At 48.9% G+C, this 19,056-nt stretch overlaps 1 protein-coding gene across 9 annotated transcripts in view; it reads right to left on the reverse strand.

The window, feature by feature from the left end:
• The window catches only part of LOC140597377 (small G protein signaling modulator 1-like), a 75,302-nt gene extending 66,093 nt beyond the window's left edge, over nucleotides 1-9,209 (reverse strand). For all 9 annotated transcript variants that reach the window (XM_072745640.1, XM_072745632.1, XM_072745634.1 and 6 more), the window contains exons 1-2: nucleotides 9,107-9,209; nucleotides 8,959-9,002 (exon numbers count right to left, since the gene is read on the reverse strand). In XM_072745640.1, coding sequence (XP_072601741.1) covers nucleotides 8,959-9,002; nucleotides 9,107-9,125 — 63 coding nt within the window. In that variant the 5' untranslated portion in view covers nucleotides 9,126-9,209. The remainder of the gene's footprint in view (nucleotides 1-8,958; nucleotides 9,003-9,106) is intronic.
• Nucleotides 9,210-19,056: the final 9,847 nt, after the last annotated feature.

A 19,056-nucleotide genomic window follows, 5' to 3' on the forward strand; every position in this document is an offset into this window, starting at 1 on the left:
TTGTAAAGATGTCTAGTTCTCAAAAAGAAGGAAAGAAATGCATGATAGTTGCTATAATTCTAACTAATTAGACGTAATTTACTAAATAATAAAAATTAAAGGAGAATCTAGTCAAGGTCCCAGGTATCATCAAGTCTCAAGTCTTGAGGCTTCCATCCTCTGATTTTTAAGTAGGAGACTCACTGCCAAAGGAACGGTTATTGTCCTTTACAAAACTGAGTTCTTTCAAGTTTGTCCAATGAAAAAGCACAAAAATCTATTTATTTCTTGTCTTCCTCTACTACTCAAGGAAAAGTACACTGCCTCCCCCTGGCCTTCAGCACTTAGCTGCTCATCCAGGGCCTCGCGGTGGCTAAGTGACAAGACCCGCAAGCTCACTAGGGCGTCAGAATTTCTTCAGCTGAGGGATTATTGCCACGAGGCCAATGAATAAGCAGACCCAGAGGGAAGATCCAACTGCCCACCTCAGGATGTTGAGGCAGCCAGGCAAGACTCAGCCTTCCCCACCCCCTCTCAAGGGCTCGTTCCTTTGGACCCCAACAAATACCCTCTTCCCAGTCTGCGGCACTGCTCCTGTGGCAGCAGCACCCCCAGCCTGGGGCTTACCCAAAGAGAGCAAGATCCTACACTGAGAACATCTACAAGTTCATGTGACTGACCAGACAGGGCAGCACAATGTCCTTCTGCGACTGATTTCTATCTTGCTCTTAAATGGGTAAGCCAAGCACTCTGCCTGGTCCCTTCATAAATACTGGTGAATACCTGGCAGTGATAGCATCGCAGCAGTGCTGCGCGGTACAGGATACCCTCGCCACCTGATGCACGAGGACACCAAAGCTGGAAAGGTCCAAGCATCCACTAAATGGCAGGACTCAAACTTGGAACACAAGGCTGTCCGATTCCAAAGCCTGGACCTTTTGCCAACTCCACGTGCTCAGAGGAGCTCATCACCATATGTGATAGGTCATTGGTTTCAGCTCCGGAGTGATGCGGAGCCCGGTTCCAGAGCCAGAATCCAAGCTGTACCACTGACACTGTCGGTGACCTTTGGTGACTTATTTCCCATTCCCGTGTGTCGCTATCCTTACCTTTAAGGGACAGTGTTTTATCCACTTTGTGTGGCTTCATAACAATTAAATGAGGCCATCACCATAAGATGCTCAGTAAATACTGTTTAAGAAATAAAAAAATCTTTACCCTGTTAGAATGCCTTTAGTTGAGCCTTTGCTTTTCCTGACCAGAACGAAGATTCCCAGATGGTCTTATCAGTGACCGAGTTTTAATAGGTCTTAAATACAGACTTGGCAAATTCCTTGTTGAGAAAATGCGAGAGACCTGGCTCTCGGGGAGGGATGCTGGCCAAATCTGATGGTTTGAGGTTCTTAGAATCCTGGAGCTGTCCAACTGCGTCCACTTGGAAAGCAGAATGGCATAGGCAGAAGGAAACTGCAGGCGGCCACAGGTGGTTAGGGGCAGCGCTGGGACAAGGACTTTGGTGTCCTCACTTCCCATCCTGGGGTCTGCAGCCAGCAAGTGGGGTGTCCCACTGGGGTGCACAAATGCCCTTTCCTACCTGCCGAACAGCAACAAATGCTACACTACCATTTCCCGGAGCCCTTCATGAGGTTACTGCAGGGAAGACCCAGCCAGACCGCACAGGAGACATAACCCAGCCGGAAAGCTAGGCCCCACCTGCCACCCTCCTCACATCAAACCAGGATGCTGAAGCCCAGGCCCTGCGCTAGCAGAAGCTCCCGGAAGCCGCATTGCCAGAGACCTGAAAAAAGCATCAAAACACACCGCACGGATGTGGCTGCATTATTCACGAGGAGAATTTCTGCCAGCTTAAGCCTGAAAACACGACACACGTGAACTGATCTGAGTCAACCCTATAAGCATCAGAGAACCCCAAAATATCCACACCCAGTATTCCTGCATCTACTTGACTGGCAAGTATTTCTGGAACCCCTATTTGGCCAGTGGGGGAGTGGGGCAGAGTAAGGCGCTGTGGTTTCTAGCCTAAGAATTGAAAGCTCAGAAGAGAACAGCGAAGTTTCTTCTCTTGCCTAAAGACTCTGTGCCCCCGATTTGTGCCCTGCATTTATTGCTCGGCTGTGGCCAGAGCAGTCGGCAACGTGGATGAATTCATGCTTCTCCCCTTGTTCAAAATTCTCCCACGGGTCCCGTCTCATTTCCGGGGGGGCCACAAGACCCTGCAGGAATGGCCTCCTGCTCCCTCTCTGACCTGTCTCCTCCTCCCTTCTGTTCACTCCACTCCAGGCTCCTTGACCTCTTTGCTATTCATCGTTCCTGACTCAGGGCCTTTGTCTATGCTGTTCCCTCTGGCAGGAACACCTTTCCTGCAGAGGTCAGCAGGGTTCCCTCCTTCCCTTTAGGTCTCTGCTCAAATGTCATAGTATCAGAGGCCATGCCTGACCACCTCCTCTGGAAAGCACTGCCCATTCCGCTCCACTCACTTTCTTTTTCTTTTCGTTCTTTTCTTTTAAGATTTCTATTTATTTATTCAGGAGAGACACACAGAGAGAGGCAGAGACATAGGCAGGGGGAGAAGCAGGCTCCCTGCGGGAAGCCTGATACAGGACTTGATCCCAGAACCCGCAATCACGATCTGAGCCAAAGGCAGATGCTCAAACACTGAGCTACCCAGATACTCTCCACCCACTTTCTAGCTTTATTTTCCTCACAGCATTTGTGACTTCTAATACAGGCATACTTTGCTTTCTTGTACTTTCAGACACTACTTTTGTTTTTCTTTTCTTTTTTTCTTTTTACAAATTGAAGGTTTGTGGCCATCTTGCATCAAGCAAGTCTGTATTAGCACCATTTTCCCAATAGCATTTGCTCACTTCCTGATTCTGTGTCACACTTTGGTAATTCTAACAATATTTCAAAACTTCTCATTATTATTATGTTTGTCATAGTGATCTGTGATCAGTGATTATGAAAACTCATGATGGTCAGCATTTTTTTTAGCAGTAAAATGGTTTTTTTTGGAAGCCTTCACCTCCCACTCCCCTTAAAACATGTATACAATATGTACAATAAAATAAAGATAAAATTAATATAATTGTAATATGTGACATAACACAGCATTTCTAGATTAAGATGATTATATTATTAAAGATATAATAATAATTATATTATTTTCTTTAGACATAATTCTTTCGCATACTTAATAGACTACATTATAGTGTAAACACAACTTTTACATGCACTGGGAAACCAAAAAATTCCTTTGACTTGACTTATCACAATATTTGCTTTCTTCTGGTGGCTTGGAACTGAACCCACGATATCTCCAAGGGGTGCCTGCATATATTTATTGTTTATCTATCTGTCCCCCAACTAGATCCTATGCTTCATGAGAGCATGTGAGCAGGGATGCCGCTTTGCACCTTTTCTACAGTTCCTAGAGCTGCACCTGGTACATAGTTGATGTTCAATAAATATTCCTGGAAGAAAGGAGGCAGCAAAAAACGTCAGGAATGGAAGGAGGGAGAGGAGGTGGGATAGAGAGGAAGGAAAGAAGAAAGGAAGGAAAGGAAGGAAGGAGGCAGGAAAGAAAGGAGGAAGCTTTCTTCTAAGAAGTGGCAAAAAGCTCCATCTTGGACCCTGTTACCAGCTGATACTTTCTGAAGTCCAAGTCCAAACAAGACCCTCCTTGCTCATAAATTTTCTACAGCTCCCTGCTGTCTAATGGAGCAAAGCCCCGAGCAGGGTGCATCTAGCGGGCCTTTGCTGCCCCATCTCTTCCCCTACATACACCTGACCTCAAGCCATGTCTCCAGGGACTCTGCTGGACCTCTGTGAGGCCACCCTTCAGAGCTGACAAAGCAGGATTTGAATCCTGGCTTCTCCACAGACTGGCTGTGTGACCTTAAAGTGAGCTGCTTAACCCCTCTGTGCCTCCAGCTCCTCCTTTATGGAGCGAAGGAGACAAGTACCCTCCCTCCTTGGGCCGTCATGAAGAAGTGAAGGAGTTTTCCAGCACAGAGGTTTCTCCGTCTCAACCACAGTGCCAGTCTGGGCTGACACTTCTTGGTGGGGGTGGGGGTGGGGAGGGGGGCTGTCCTCTGCATCGCAGGAGGTTGAGCAGCATCTCTGGACTCTACCCACTAGATGTCAGTCACACCCTCGTTTTTGACGAGAAATGGCTCCAGACATTACCAAATGTCCCCTGGGCTAGGGCTGCCAGATTTAGCACTAGGCACTTTACTTCTGTTTATCTGGAATTCGAATTTAACTCGATGACCTATACGTTGTCCAGCAACCTCACCTGGGGGGCAAAACTGTTGCCCCTCTTTTATTGAGAAGAAGTAGATCCAAGTGGAAGCACCACAGGGCTCTCAGTAGAAACATCAGTTGATTCTCTCACTTCCTCCAATCTTCTTAGGATGTGAAACCCTCCTCCACCATCCCGTCACACCCCTACCCTGTCCCAAGGCTGGAAGGCACAGCTCCCCAAACGCGCCCAGCTCAGCCGCTGTGGCAAGGGCTCCCCATGGCAGCTCTCATACCAGCTCCAGTTTGCAGAGGTCCACAAGAGCCTCCTCTCCAGCACTGGCCTCATCCCCCTGCCTCCTTCCCCCGGGGGTCTGTCCTCCTGCCCTCAAGCACCTGCTTTTGTCTCTTCCAATTAAGAGGCCTCCCAGGCCTAGCCCAAGGCAAGAAAACAAGGCAGTTAGTCACTTGGCTTCCGTTATCAACCTGGCTCAAGTGGCTGGCTCCTTTAATGGCAGTCGTCATGGCAACAAGAAGCCAGTCCCCGCAGCTGCCACTCTGGGAACCAAAACAAAATTAAGGGTTGGAGGCTGGGAGGAGAAAGGAGGGGAGGGCAAAGCGAGCCAGGGTGGAGCCAGAATAGAGCTGATTGGGTTTAACTGCAGGAAATCTCACCCAGGCCACCCTATCTCCTGGGCGACACTGGGGAGACAGAAAAAATAAGATGCCTGCCCAGAGGCAGCTCAGGCTAATGTGGTGGGTGTTTTCACATCGCTTATCCTGACAAGTGATCTTCATCCTCACTGGGAATAAACTGAAACTCAAACCCTTGTGAAGATACAGACACATGCCCCACTAAGGCTGTGCAATTACAAGCCATCAAGTTTAGCTCCGCCCTCTTCCTCCACCTAGCTCCTGTCCTCCCCATCCTTTTTCCCTGTGCTTTTAGGATAGGACCTCCTGCTCTGCCCCTCTGCATTTGGCACCATGCTCCTTCCTCTCTGTCCTCCAGCCACTTCAGAGTCCTCTCATCACTCAAGTTCACCGTGCTCCCTCCAGCCACAAAGTCTTTGTATATGCAGTTCCCTCTGCCAGGAATGGTTCCCCTCTGTCTTCCCACCTCCTGCCTTCATCTTAAAGGTGTGCTCATCCTTCACGTATCTTCTTAACATCACTTCCTCCAGGGCGCCTTCCTGGGCCACCTTAACCTTGTTGTATGTTCTTGTGGTGCCGAGTACCTCTCCTTCATACCTTGGTGCAAAGGCTATCATAATCCTCTGAATTACACTCAGAATGTCTATCAGGATCTGTGTACCAAAATGGGAATGTCAGCCCTATGAGGGCAGGACTTCTCTTATTCACTGCTGCATCCGCAGAGCCCAGTCCTGTGTCTGGCACACAGACACCCTTCAGTAAATAAACATGTCAGAATTTGAACCCAGCTCTGGGTGAGCCCAATGCTCCTTCTTGACCTGCTTCATGGTTCTGAGTCCTACTGGCTCCCAGAGTCAGCACAGGACAGAGCTTCCAGCCCCATAGCCGCTGCTGGCTTTTCTGGCTTCTGTGGCTCAGCCCAAGCTTGCAAACCTTGTCGAAAGAAACTGACTGTTAAGCCACCCTTTCCAGGAAGAATGACGGGAGGTACCTTTGGATGAGGCTGTGACAGGCAGGGATGTGACTTCTCTGAACCCAAAAGATGAAGAGAAGGAAGAGCAGACTTGACTCCCAGATTTCTAGGCAAAGAGTTTGCCTCCACCATTCCATTGAAGACTGGCTCTCTGATACTGGGACAAGATGCTCTCCCAAGAGGTGGGCAGAGGAAGGCAAGGAGAGAGGAGGTCTGCTTTGGTGGGGCATGGACTCATCGCCACGCCCTTAGGGGCACCCATGCTGAACAAGGGGTTCATAGAAGACTTGAACTTGTCTTCCCTTGACTGCTTCTGTGCCCTTGAGAAATCACTTATCCCGTCTGGGCCATTTTTCACCTCTGTAAGATGGAAATCATTCCATCCACAGCTGAGACTGTGGTGCCGTGGAGACACGGATGAGCACGTTTAGGATATAGAGGTAAGAGCCTGGCTCTGATGTCAGACAGATCTGGGGGGTTAAGTCCCCGGCTTTGCACCTTCTTGGCTGTGTTCTCTTGAGCAATCCACACCTCGTCTCCAGGCTTGGTTTCCTTGTCCATGAAATGGGGGCAGCCTCAGTCACCTCATAAAGTCACCGTGTACACAGGATATGGCACAGAATAGTACCCACTCTATGGAAACTCTGATTACTGAAATGATGTGCCCTGAGAAATGCAGAATTTAGAATCAGCCACCAACTTGTGGCTATAAACCTGCCTTCTGACTGCAGATCCAGGGTCAAGGACCTTTGCCCAAACTTGCGAGGTTCTGTCCCTGACCCCTTCAGGCACCAAGCAGGATGCCAAGGGGTCCCTCTGATCAAGTGATGGCCTCAGCCTTAGGCCAGGCAGAAAGCTCATTCTAAGCCCCAAACTCGGCTGCTCCCAGGACAGAGGATGCAAGCTGACAACTCTGGTCACTGGAGGCAACGTGTCCTCCACAGCTTGCCGATATTCCAAACTAGACTGACATGGGTAGGACCTCCAGGAGCATTGCACCAATGCCTCTTTCTCCAGCTGTGGAAACTGAGTCCTTGAGAGAGGAAAGGACTTGTCCAGGGCACCAAGGGAGCTCCTGGCAGAACCAGGCCAGAGGCCCAGCTGAAGCCCTGCCCAGAAGCAGATACCGAGAGGCACTGCCCTCCCTGACGCCTTGCTCCCAGGCTCTTCTACCTGTAGACCCCTTCCATTGAACCAGCAAGCCATTTCCTGAGAAACAGCCATTCCAGGGATGCCTGGGTGGCTCAGTGGCTGAGTGTCTGCCTTTGGCTCAGGGCTTGATCCCGGGGTCCTGGGATCGAGTCCTGCGTCAGGCTCTGCACAGGGAGCCTGCTTCTCCCTCTGCCTGTGCCTCTGCTTCTCTCTGTGTGTCTCTCATGAATAATAACTAAACGCTTCAAAAGAAAAGAAAACACAGCCATTCCATGTGACAATCTCCGGGGAGTACAAATTACATCTAGGTTTAAACAATGAACAAAGAGACTACAGGCTTTTAACCTGAAGGCTTTTGAGAGAGTTTCTATAAGACACCCTCCACCAACTCAGTCATCAGAAAATTGCAGGTGTGCAGGTTTTGTTGGAAAGATGGTCTATCTAGATAGAGCTTTCTTCAGGTCCCACAATGCCTCTAAGAGGGCCAAACTGAAAAGTTCTGGGCCTTTCTGAGGAACTCCACATCCCTCATTACGGATCCTTATTCAGAAATGCCAGAATATACAACTAGCTCTAGAGCTGATTCTTTGAACAACACGAGACATGCCACACAGAGACCAACGCACAACATGCGCCCATGCTTTCTGAGGAGGGAGGGGCAGCCACAGGTCCCCTCTTCCAGGCTGTCTTTGATGGCTGACTGCCACCATGCAGGGAGGGGCTTCTGGGTGCTCAGTGCTGACACCAGGCTGACACCCTCCTCGTGTGTGCACACGCATGCGTACACACACACACACACACACACACGCAATCAGGCCAGCCCCAAGGTCTACAGCCATCTGTGATCTCGGGCTGAGGACTCAAGGTACAGAGGTGATGCCGCTCAACAGCGATCGGGTCCCAGGTGAGGGATGTGAGGCAGCATAAGGAGGGCAGCACACACACATACAGTCACACATACCTGGTCGCAGCCTCACTCACGCACGCAGAGACTTACGCATCACACGGTCACACACCATACTCACAAAAACAGATCCACACACAGACACATGTACACGCAATACGGAGACACACTTGGTTACCTCCAGGCAGATGCACAGACAGCCTCAGACACACACTCACAGCACATGTCGGCGCCCACACAGGAGTGAGCGTGCTCCACACACAGTCCGGGCATCTACATGCTCCCCAGGAACCCACCACTGCAGGTTCGCCCCTCTCCGGGAAGTCGAGGGCTATTCGCTAAAGGCTAGACTGGGCTCCCAGCTGGCCCCAAGGAGAGTGAAGGGGGCGGAGGGGCAGGTGAACCCTGCCTGATTCGCACCCTACTGCGTGTCGGGGGTGGGGGGGTGGGCAGGGGTGGGCAGGGGTGGGCGAGGGGAACTCGCCTGCCAAGACGCCCTGGCACAGGCCCACAGATGGTGCAACCCAATGACCAGGGACTTTCGGGGAGGGAGTCCCCAAGCTCCTGGGGGCGGCTCTAAGGACTGAGACTTGTGGGGAAGGGGAGATGGGGGGTGTTACCCAAAGTGAACCGTTCCCTTTTCCCGAAGTCTGGTCCTCCTTCTGCAGCCCTACCCAGCCCCTCACCTCCCAGTAAGTCCAGTCAGCCCCCAGGTGCTTGCCTCCCCTTAATGAGACCCACCCACCTGCTCCTCCACAAGAGGGGGTCCTACCCAGACACGCCCGGGTGTGCCCCATCGGGGGCGGCCCTCCCGCTGCGTCCGCCCCTACACACAGCAGCCAAGCATCGACCCCGTACCTGAGGCCCCCACCCCCAACTCACCCGCCTCCAGTCCTACCAGGTGAGCCCCACAGCTCAGGTGGCCGCCCCGCTGCCACGGGCCCCCACCCCTTTGGAGACCCTTCCCCCGGGGGAGCTCCGGCGGCTCCCTCCGCAGGGTCGCGCCCCCGGCCACCCCACCCCCGGCACCTACCTCCTTCTTGACAGTGCGCAGCAGCCTCTGCCGCGTGTCCGCCTCTGTGGGACGAGACGGGGGGACGGCGGGTCAGCCGAGCGCTGGGGGCGGGGGCACGGGCCGCCCTCCCGCCGCCCCCGCGCCCCGCGCCCGCTCACCCGCTTACCCGCGGGGCCCGAGGCCATGGCCGCGCGCGCTGCGTTCCCGACCGGGCGGCGGCGGCGGCGGCGGCGGCGGTGCTCGCTCGCGGGCTCGGCTGCAGCAGCCGCGGCGGGGCGGGGCCGAGGGCCCGGTGACGTCAGGGCCCCCCGCGCGGCCGCCCCGCCCCGCCCCGCCCCGCCCCGCCCCTCCCGAGCCGCCGCCGCGCGGCCGGGCGCCCAGCGGGAGGGTCCTCCGGGCCGCGCGCACGCCCCAGGCCTCGCCCGGCCCCGCCCCGCCCCCGCGGGCAGCCCCGCCCACCACGCGCGGCGCCGCAGTCCCACCCCCTGCGGGGCGGGGCGGGGCGGGGCGGGGCGGGGCGGGGCGGGGCTGCGTCCCTTCCTGGACGTCCGCTCGGTGCCAGGCTGGAGGCGGCCGCGGGAGCCGGTGGGACTGTTCCTGACGCTCTCTGGGCCTCAGTGTTCTCATCTCTAAAATGGACAGAATATGGGACGCCCGGGTTGCTCGGCGGTTTGGCACCTGCCTTCCGCTGGGGGCGTGACCCTGCGATATTACGAGATAGCTGCTCTATTATTATTAATCATTAGTATTATTGTTATTATTGAGAATCTTGTTCTTTGGCTTTCTGTTGACTCTCACTCGAGATTTATTCATTTGTTTGATAAGTATGATTTGAATAACTGCTTAGCAAGGCTTTATATTCAGACTCTCTAAATCTTTTGTTGGGGGTGTGCCTTTCTGGAGAACTCTGGACCCTGAATGTGAAGGTACGAAACCAGAAATCGGTTGTTTGGTTAAATTCTTTCTGTGGAATTTCTCTGTTCTTATCAATAGTTTAACTTCAACCCCCAGACCTACGTAAGAGATTTTCACGTTAGGCTCTTCAATCTCTTGTCCTTGAAATACCGAGTCTTTTGGCAGAGATTCTTACGTGTCCCAGAGTACCCAAAAGATGAGTGACTCCACTTTTTCCCCTCATTTTGGCCACTGAAGATTTGCTTAATGTATTTCTCTGATTTATGTTTATCTCACGTTTGTACTAATAATGTTGGACCTAATGTTTATCCTTTCTTTCTTTCTTTACACATACACACACTCACGAGACTATTCTGGACTTTGGTGCAGGGGCCGTTTATGGGTGAGGCTTAGTCATACCAATTCCCTTTCATTCTTGATTTCTCTCCCTATTACTATCACTCATCTCCTGCCACTTTAGCTCAACTCCTAGACTTGCTCATGACTGAAATGAAAGCTGGAGTTTTTGAATAAAGAAAAGGAAATGCCAAAAGAAAGAAAGCTGATAAAATTAGAAAAGAGGAGAATCCCTCTGACCACTTAAACATATATTTGTATATATGTATATGTGTGTGTGTGTGTGTGTGTGCTTGGTATACATACCATATACATACCATATACATACATGGTATGTATGTATTATATATGCGCGTATATATTTCAGTGGTATTATGGAAACTCAAGAATTTCATTGCTAAAATAATTTTCTATGCCAAGTGAATACCTATTTGCATTCGCTTTCATAATTATTTCTATAATTGGTTCTACAAGTAAATGCAGAGATAGCTGCATAGGCTTACTCCTACCACATGCTTAGTACAGATATACAGAGAAGGCAATACTACATATTTAAATTATTCTTCTTGGGGATCCCTGGGTGGCTCAGGGATTTAGCGCCTGCCTTTGGCCCAGGGCCCCATCCTGGAGTCCCGGGATTGAGTCCCACGTCGGGCTCCCAGCATGGAGCCTGCTTCTCCCTCCTCCTGTGTCTCTGCCTCTCTCTCTCTCTCTCTGTCTATCATAAATAAATAAATACATCTTTAATAAATAAATAAATTCTTATTTTCTAACAAATCGTATAATCACAATATTGGAATGATAGCTCACTTAGTCTTCTGTTCCTGCGTTCCAACACCCGGGTCCTTTCACAGAAGATAGATGCTCTCGCGCAGCCCCGGTGGCTCAGCGGTTTAGCGCCGCCTACAGCCCAGGGCGTGATCCCGGAGGACGTCAGGATCCCTGCACGGAGCCTGCTTCTCCCTCTGCCTTTGTCTCTGCCTCTCTCTCTCTCTCTCTCTCTCTCTCTCTCCCTCTCCTCTCTGGGTATTCTCAGGAATAAATAAATAAAATCTTAAAAAAGAAAAGAAAATAGATGCTCTCTGAGAATTAAATGGTCAAATATAGAGAGGTAGATGGCTAAATGTAAGTGCTATTTGAATAAATTTGCATATGAAAGGACCTCAAAAAACTTCTGTTAAGAAAAATCTATAAATCATTTTTATCTGAGATGACTCCCTTTCTGTACTCATGCCAGCATCTCTGGAATCAAAACAAAAGTTCCAAAGTTTTCAATAAGATCTTCCTTCTTAGTTCTCAATCAATTGGTTATCCAGTTACTAAGTTATCTGTTTTATATGGAAGGATTTCCATATTTTGTGGATGTAATTCTTAGGACCTGATCAAAATGCAGAAGAAGAAGGGGAATGGAAAAGATATTTAGCTGGGAGGAAAAAAAAAGAAGAAGAAAGAAAGAAAAAAGAAAAATAGAAAATTTGGATCAGTAAAGATGCTGAATTAGATAAATATGTTAGAAATTCTAGGTCATTAAAATATACTGTGTTACTAGAGCTAGAGGCTTTGATTGGTCTTGTTCTTTGGAAATTCCAGTCACATGGAAGAAAATCTCCACTGAAATGTCCCTAGAACAGATACTGATTAAAACATACACTGTTTCACATTTCTTTCTAAAGAGATTTTCTTTAGTTAATTTTGGCTGCCTTTTGAGTGAAGCCGGAGACTACCATGGGATCATCGCTCTCAGAAAGCCAGGAGTCCCTGAAGTCCCTAGTCCAACTGTGATTGCATTACCTCTGACACAGAAATGCAAAGCAACAATAAACTCAAGGGTGCTGGCCACTGATGTTTTTTAGTTCCTTACCTACTAGTGTCATCTTCAATAAATCAGTATGTAGAGTCCACACTCTATTTCTTTAAAGAAATTCAAAGTAAATATAGATGATTTTCAGGTATTACTGATTTTCCCTAAAACTCAATGATTCATTTGTATTAATACTTATAAAGTAAAAAAAAAAAACTTATAAAGTGCTACGTAATAACTGGTTACTCTAGTTAAAACATTTTGGGAATTTCAACACTTGTTAAGGAACATGTCCACCAGTGACCAGGGTGTAGACTGATGCTATCAACATATATTAAATGAGTAATATTACCTTACTTTAAGAACTCCCCAGAATTATTAACCCCCTCCACACACACACACACACACGAGTTTCATTTTTCTTCATTGTGTTCTAGACCCATGTTCTTTTTATGAGAATTCTAGAAGATTGGAAAGAAGAATAAACAAAGAAGCTACAGGTTGAAATATTATATTCTAGGTTCAGGTACAAAGAATCTAATTTCTTTTACTTTTATTGGAGCTCAATTTGCCAACATACGGCATAACACGCAGAGCTCATCTCAGAAGCGGGCCCCGTGCGTGGAAGGGAGCGACTCCCGTGGTGGGGTCGCCAGCGCCTCGCTCTTCCCGCTCCTCGTCCGCACTGGCCCGGTGGGGCGACCTCCTGCCTTGACTCAGCGCTCCTGGGAGGCTGCCTGGGCTGGGCCACCCGCTGCTCCGGGCTCCTCCCGCGGCCCCGCCCCTCCGAGGCCCCGCCCACGGGACCCGCCCCTCCGAGGCCCCGCCCCTCGGCCCCGCAGCCCCGGCCCGGCAGCCCCGGCCCCGGCAGCCCCCGCAGCCCCCGCAGTCTCCGACGGGGCAGCCTCCACCCTCTGCCCTGCGCGCCGCCTGCTGGAAGGGGCTTGACCCCTGGACCCCGAGGTCACCCCAGCTGAAGCAGAGGCTTAGCCAGACTGAGTCACCCAGGTACCCCAAGAACTTAAAACTCCTATTAATGACCTAAGAGCCATGAAAAATGTTGTATTAACAGGGATGGTTAATAATTTCTCAGCCTTCTAAGGAATCTGTAAGGATTAGTCATCTGAATGTTAAGTGACAAGTACTTAGGCTATTTAATGAAACCTCCATCCAGGATTTTAAAAATCCCCTTTCTCTCTTAGGTAGACATCTTCTTTTAATTAAGCAAACGTGTCACTTAAACTACAAAACAGTTACGCTTGCCGATGTCTTAGAATACCTAGAGGACGTGATTTTCAGGTGTTAGACTAGGATATTTGGATGTAAATTTTAGGGCATCTAGGGCCAAGTGTATTTTACTTATTTTTAATTAAAATCCAATACACATGTAGCGTATTACTTGCTTGAGAGGCAGAGTTTACGGACTCAGTTGTCTATAACAAGGACTCAGTAGTACATCATGTGCCCTCCTTAGTGCCCACCACCCAGTCACCCCATCCCCCAGCCCACTTCCCCTGCAGCAACCCTCAGTTTACTTCCTAAGTTGAGACTCTCTTCTGGTTTGTCTCCCTCTCTGGTTTTGTCTTGTTTTGTTTTTCCCTCCCTTTAGGGCCAAGAATATTTTAGAGACATTTCTGTAATCATTACTTCTGCCAATTTAAATCACTTTATATCAGATATGATAAAAAGTAATTGCTCTGTAATGGCACCAAATGTTTTTCTTAAGTAAGCTGCTGTTAAAAAGTTGTTGGTTTTACATAATTGATTTTCTGCCTCTTCAGGACACTATCCCTAGAGTATTTGGGTGCACAGCTGAGTGCACTCAAAATAATCCTTTAAAAACTTTACTTTGGAAATGTACATCCTCTCTGGGTTCCTGGGTTTTTGAAGGAATGAGGTTACATACAACAGGACAATTCTAGAAGTCATGATCTGTATTTCCACTTATTTCCCAGGATCACATTTGTGCCAGTACCACACTGTCTGGACGGCCACGGCTTTGTAGTACAACCTGAAATCTGGCATTGTGATGCCCCCAGCTGTGGTCTTGGTTTTGAATAGTCCCCTGGCTATTTGGGGTCTTTTCCGGTTCCACACTAATCTTAAGATGGTTTGTTCCAACTCCCTGAGGGAAGTCCATGGTATCTTGATAGGGATTGCATGAAATGTGTAAATTGCCCTGGGTCGCAGGGACATTTTCACAGTATTCGTTCCTCCAGCCCTCATGAGCACGGAGTATTTTTCCATCTCTTTGTGCCTTCCTCCATTTCCTTCAGGAGCGTTCTGTAGTGTTTAGGGTATAGATCCTTCACCTCTTTGGTTAGGTTTCTTCCTTAGGTATCTTACGCTTTTGGGTGCAATTGTAAAAGGGATTGATTGACTCCTTAGTATTCGAGGGTCTTCTAACAGCAACCTGTCAACAGCTCTTTCTATGTCCACTTATTTCCCAGGTTCTACTGTGGAAACGCCGGAATGAGAACCGTGTAGACAACCTGGGGACACCCGCCCTGGAATGTGGGTGAAAATGCTTAATTTAACATCCCCTGTGGCACACACAGAAGTTGGAACGGTCCGTGGCATCATTAGAAGGTGACATGGAAATTCATTCGTTAAATAGCCTCAAGAAATCTTGTCCAGGGGGCACCTGAGTGTTTCTGTCAGCTAAGTCTCTGCCTCCTGGTTTTTAGCTCTGTTCGTGACCTCAGGGTCATCAGATTCACCCATATTCAGCATGGAGCCTGCTTCGTATTCCCTCTTCCTTTGCCTCTGCCCCTCTCCTCCTTACACTTGCTCTTTTGCTCTCTCCACACACACAAAACAGAATCATTATTCAGTTTTGCTTGGGGGCCATTGTTAAGACAGACCTCCTAAGCCGTATTGTTTATGTTTCATGTGTCCACATCTTAATTTAAAAGGTCAGTCATTAGTCTGTGGCCAAAGTAGTAAAATCGCATTGAGAACTCTAAATTGGTCAGATTTAGTGAGAGGGCTTGTGGGGCTAACATTTGGACATACAAGTCCGTGTTAAATATTTGCAAAATGTACTCTTTTTTCTTTTTTTTTTTTTTCTTTTTTTTTTTTCTTTTTTTTTTTTTATGATAGTCACAGAGAGAGGGAGAGAGAGGCAGAGACACAGGCAGACGAGAAGCAGGCTCCATGCACCGGGAGCCCGATGTGGGACTCAATCCCGGGTCTCCAGGATCGCGCCCTGGGCCAAAGGCAGGTGCCAAACCGCTGCGCCTCCCAGGGATCCCCCAAAATGTACTCTTTTTAAACATTTTTACTGCAGTTCAATTTGCCGGCAAATTGAACGCTATAGCATAACACCCAGTGCTCATCCCGCCAAGTGCGCCACGCGCCCCCGCACACCACCCCCCCCCCCCGGGCCACATCAGTACCCATCACTGGGTCGCCCTAACCTCCAGCCCAACTTCCCCTTCCACTACCTCTTGTTCAGTTACCGGAGTTGGGTATGTCTCCTGTTTTGTCACCCTCACTGATATTTTCCCTCATTGTCTCCATTCCCTTTATTCCCTTTCACTAGTTTTTATATCACCCAAATGAATGAGACCATATCAAGTTTGTCCTTTTCCGATGGACTTACTTCACTCAGCATAATCCCTCCAGGTGCGTCCACGTCAGAGCAAATGGTAGGTGTTTGTGGTTTCTCATGGCTGAGTAATATTCCCTTGTAGCCGTGGACCACATCTTCTTTATCCATTCATCTCTCGATGGACCCCGAGGCTCCTTCCACAGTTTGGCTATTGTGGACATTGCTGCCATAAACATCGGGAGGCAGGTGTCCCCGCATTTCACCGCATCTGCAGCTTTGGGGTATATCCCCAGCAGTGCCATTGCTGGGCCGGAGGAAAGATCTGTTCTTAACTCTTTGAGGAACCTCCACACAGTTTTCCGGAGTGGCTGCACCAGTTCACATTCCCACCTACAGTGCAAGAGGGTTCCCCTTTGTCCGCGTCCTCTCCAACATTTGTTGTTTCCTGTCTTGTGACTTTTCCCCATTCCCACCGGTGTGAGGTGGTATCTCCTGGGGGTTTGGATCTGTAGTTTCCTGATGGCCAGCGATGTGGGGCATGTTCTCATGTGCTTGTTGGCCGTGTCTCTCTCTTCCCCTGTGAGATTTCTGTTCGGGTCTTTTGCCCGTTTCACGATCGGATTGTTTGTTTCTCTGCTCTTGAGTTGAGTATGTTCTTTATAGATCTTGGACACTAGCCCTTTGACTGAGCGGTCGTTTGCAAGTATCTTCTCCCGTTCTGTAGGTTGTCTTTTACTTTTGTGGACTGTTTCTTTTGCTGCGCAGGAGCTTTCGATCTGGCTGAAGTCCCAATAATTCCTTGTTGCTTTTGTTTCTCTTGCCTTGGCGGACGTATCTTGCGAGATGTTGCTGTGGCCAAGTTGAAAAACGGTGTTGCCTCTGTTCGCCTCTCGGATTTGGATGGATTCTTGTCTCACATTTAGATCTTTCATCCTTTTTGAGTTTTTCTTTGTGTGTGGTGTCAGAGAATGGTCTAGCTTCCTTCTTCTGCATGTGGATGTCCAATGTTCCCAGCACCCTTTTTTGAAGAGACTGTCTTTTTCCAGGGATAGTCTTTCCTGCTTTCTCGAATATTAGTTGACCATAAAGTTGAGGGTCCACTTCTGGATTCGCTATTCGGTTCCATTGAGCTATGGGTCTGTTTTTGTGCCACTACCACACTGTCTTGATGGCCACGGCTTTGTAGTACAACCTGAAATCGGGCCTTGTGATGCCCCCAGCTGTGGCCTTCGTTTTGAATAGTCCCCTGGCTCTTTGGGGTCTTTTCCGGTTCCACACTAGAATCTTAAGATGGTCTGTTCCAACTCTCTGAAGAAAGTCCCCGGTATTTTGATAGGGATTGCGTGAAATGTGTAAATTGCCCTGGGTAGTATGGACATTTTCACAATATTAATTCTTCCTCTCCATGAGCATGGAACATTTTTCCTTCTCTTGATGCCTTCCTCGATTTCTTTCAGGAACGTTCTGTGGTGTTTAGGGTACAGATCCTTTACCTCTTTGGTTAGGTTTATTCCTGGGTAGCTTATGCTTTTGGGTGCAATTGTAAATGGGATTGACTCCTTAATTTTCGAGCCTCTTCTAACAACAACCTGTCAGTCAACAGCTCTTTCTATGTCCATTTATTTCCCAGGAGCTGCTGTGAATACAACCCAACCAGAATCTAGCAGACAACCTGGGTACACCTGCCCAGGAGCACGGCCAAAGCTATTTGCCATCTTCCACAACAGAAAAGTTCAGCCAACGGATGAAAGCCCAGAGGGTAACATGAAAATTGATTCATTAAATAATAGCCTCAAGAAATCTTGTCCTAGGGGCACCTGGGTGTTTCTGTCAGCTAAGTCTCTGCCTCCTGGGTTTCAGCTCTGGTCATGACCTCAAGGTTGTCAGATTCACCCATATTCAGCATGGAGGCTGCTTCGTACTCTCTCTTCCTTTGCCTCTGCCCCTCTCCTCCTTACACTTGCTCTTTTGCTCTCTCCACACACACACACACACACACAAAGGAATCCTTACTCAGTTTTGCTCAGGGTGTCGTAGTAAAGACAGACCTCCTCAGCCGTATTCTTTGTTTCACGTGTCCAAATATTAATTTAAAAGGTCAGTCATTAGTCTTTGGCCAAAATAGTAAAATCGCATTGAGAACTCTAATTTGGTCAGATTTAGTGGGAGGGCTTGTGAGGCTGACAACATTTGGACATACTAGTTTGTGTTAAATATTAGCAAAATGTTTTCTTTCTTTAAACATTTTCACTGCAGTTCAATTTGCCGGCAAATTGAACGCTTATAGCATCACACCCAGTGCTCATCCCACCATGTGACCCCGCCCCCCCGCCCCGCCCCTCCGCTGCATCACTGCCCATCACCTGGTCGCCCCAACTGCCCACACACCTCCCCTTCCACTACCCCTTGTTCAGTTCCCAGAGTTCGGTCTGTCTTCTGTTTTGTCACCCTCACTAATACTTTCACTCATTTTCTCCATTCCCTTTATTCCCTTTCCCTAGGTTTTATACTCCCTAAATGAATGAGACCATATCAAGTGTGACCTCTTCCGATGGACTTACTTCACTCAGCATAAGTCCCTGCAGGTCCGTCCACGTCGGAGCAAACGGGGGGTATTTGTCATCTCTTGTGGCTCGGTAACAATTCCATTGTAGCCGTGGACCACATATTCTTTATCCATTCATCTCTTGATGGACCCCGAGGCTCCTCCCACAGTTTGCCTACTGTGGACATTGCTGCCATAAACAGTGGGGTGTAGGTATCCCCGCATTCCACCACATCTGCACCTTTGGGGTAAATCCCCAGCAGTGCAATTGTTGGGCTGTAGGGAAGATCTATTTTTAACTCTTTGAGGAACCTCCATCCACACAGTTTTCTAGAGTGGCTGTACACATTCCCACCTACAGTGCAAGAGGGTTCCCCTTTGTCCGCATCCTCTCCAAATTTGTGGTTTCCTGTCTTGTGACTTTTCCCCATTCCCACTGGTGTGAGGTGGTATCTCATCATTTGGGTTTGGATTGGTAGTTCCCTGATGGCCAGCGATGCGGGGCATGTTCTCCTGTGCTTGTTGGCCGTGTCCATGTCTTCCTCTGTGAGATTTCTGTTTGTGTCTTTTGCCCGTTTCACGATTGGATTGTTTGTTTCTTTGCTCTTGAGTTGAATGCGTTCCTTATAGATCTTGGACACCAGCCCTTTGTCTGAGAGGTCCTTTGCAAGTATCTTCTCCTGTTCTGTAGGTTGTCTTTTACTTTTGTGGACTGTTTCTTTTCCTGTGCAGGAGCTTTCAATCTGGGTGAAGTCCCAATACTTCATTGTTGCTTTTGTTTCTCTTGCCCATGCGGATGTATCTTGTGAGACGTTGCTCTGGCCAAGTTGACAATGGGTGTTACTCGTGTTCTCCTTGAGGACTGGGATGGATTCTTGTCTCACATTTAGATCTTTCATCCATTTTGAGTTTATCTTTGTTTGTGGTGTCAGAGAATGGTCCAGTTTCCTTCTTCTGCATGTGGAT

The sequence above is a fragment of the Vulpes vulpes genome, unplaced genomic scaffold, assembly GCF_048418805.1.
Source record: "Vulpes vulpes isolate BD-2025 unplaced genomic scaffold, VulVul3 u000000698, whole genome shotgun sequence".
Taxonomy (NCBI): domain Eukaryota; kingdom Metazoa; phylum Chordata; class Mammalia; order Carnivora; family Canidae; genus Vulpes; species Vulpes vulpes.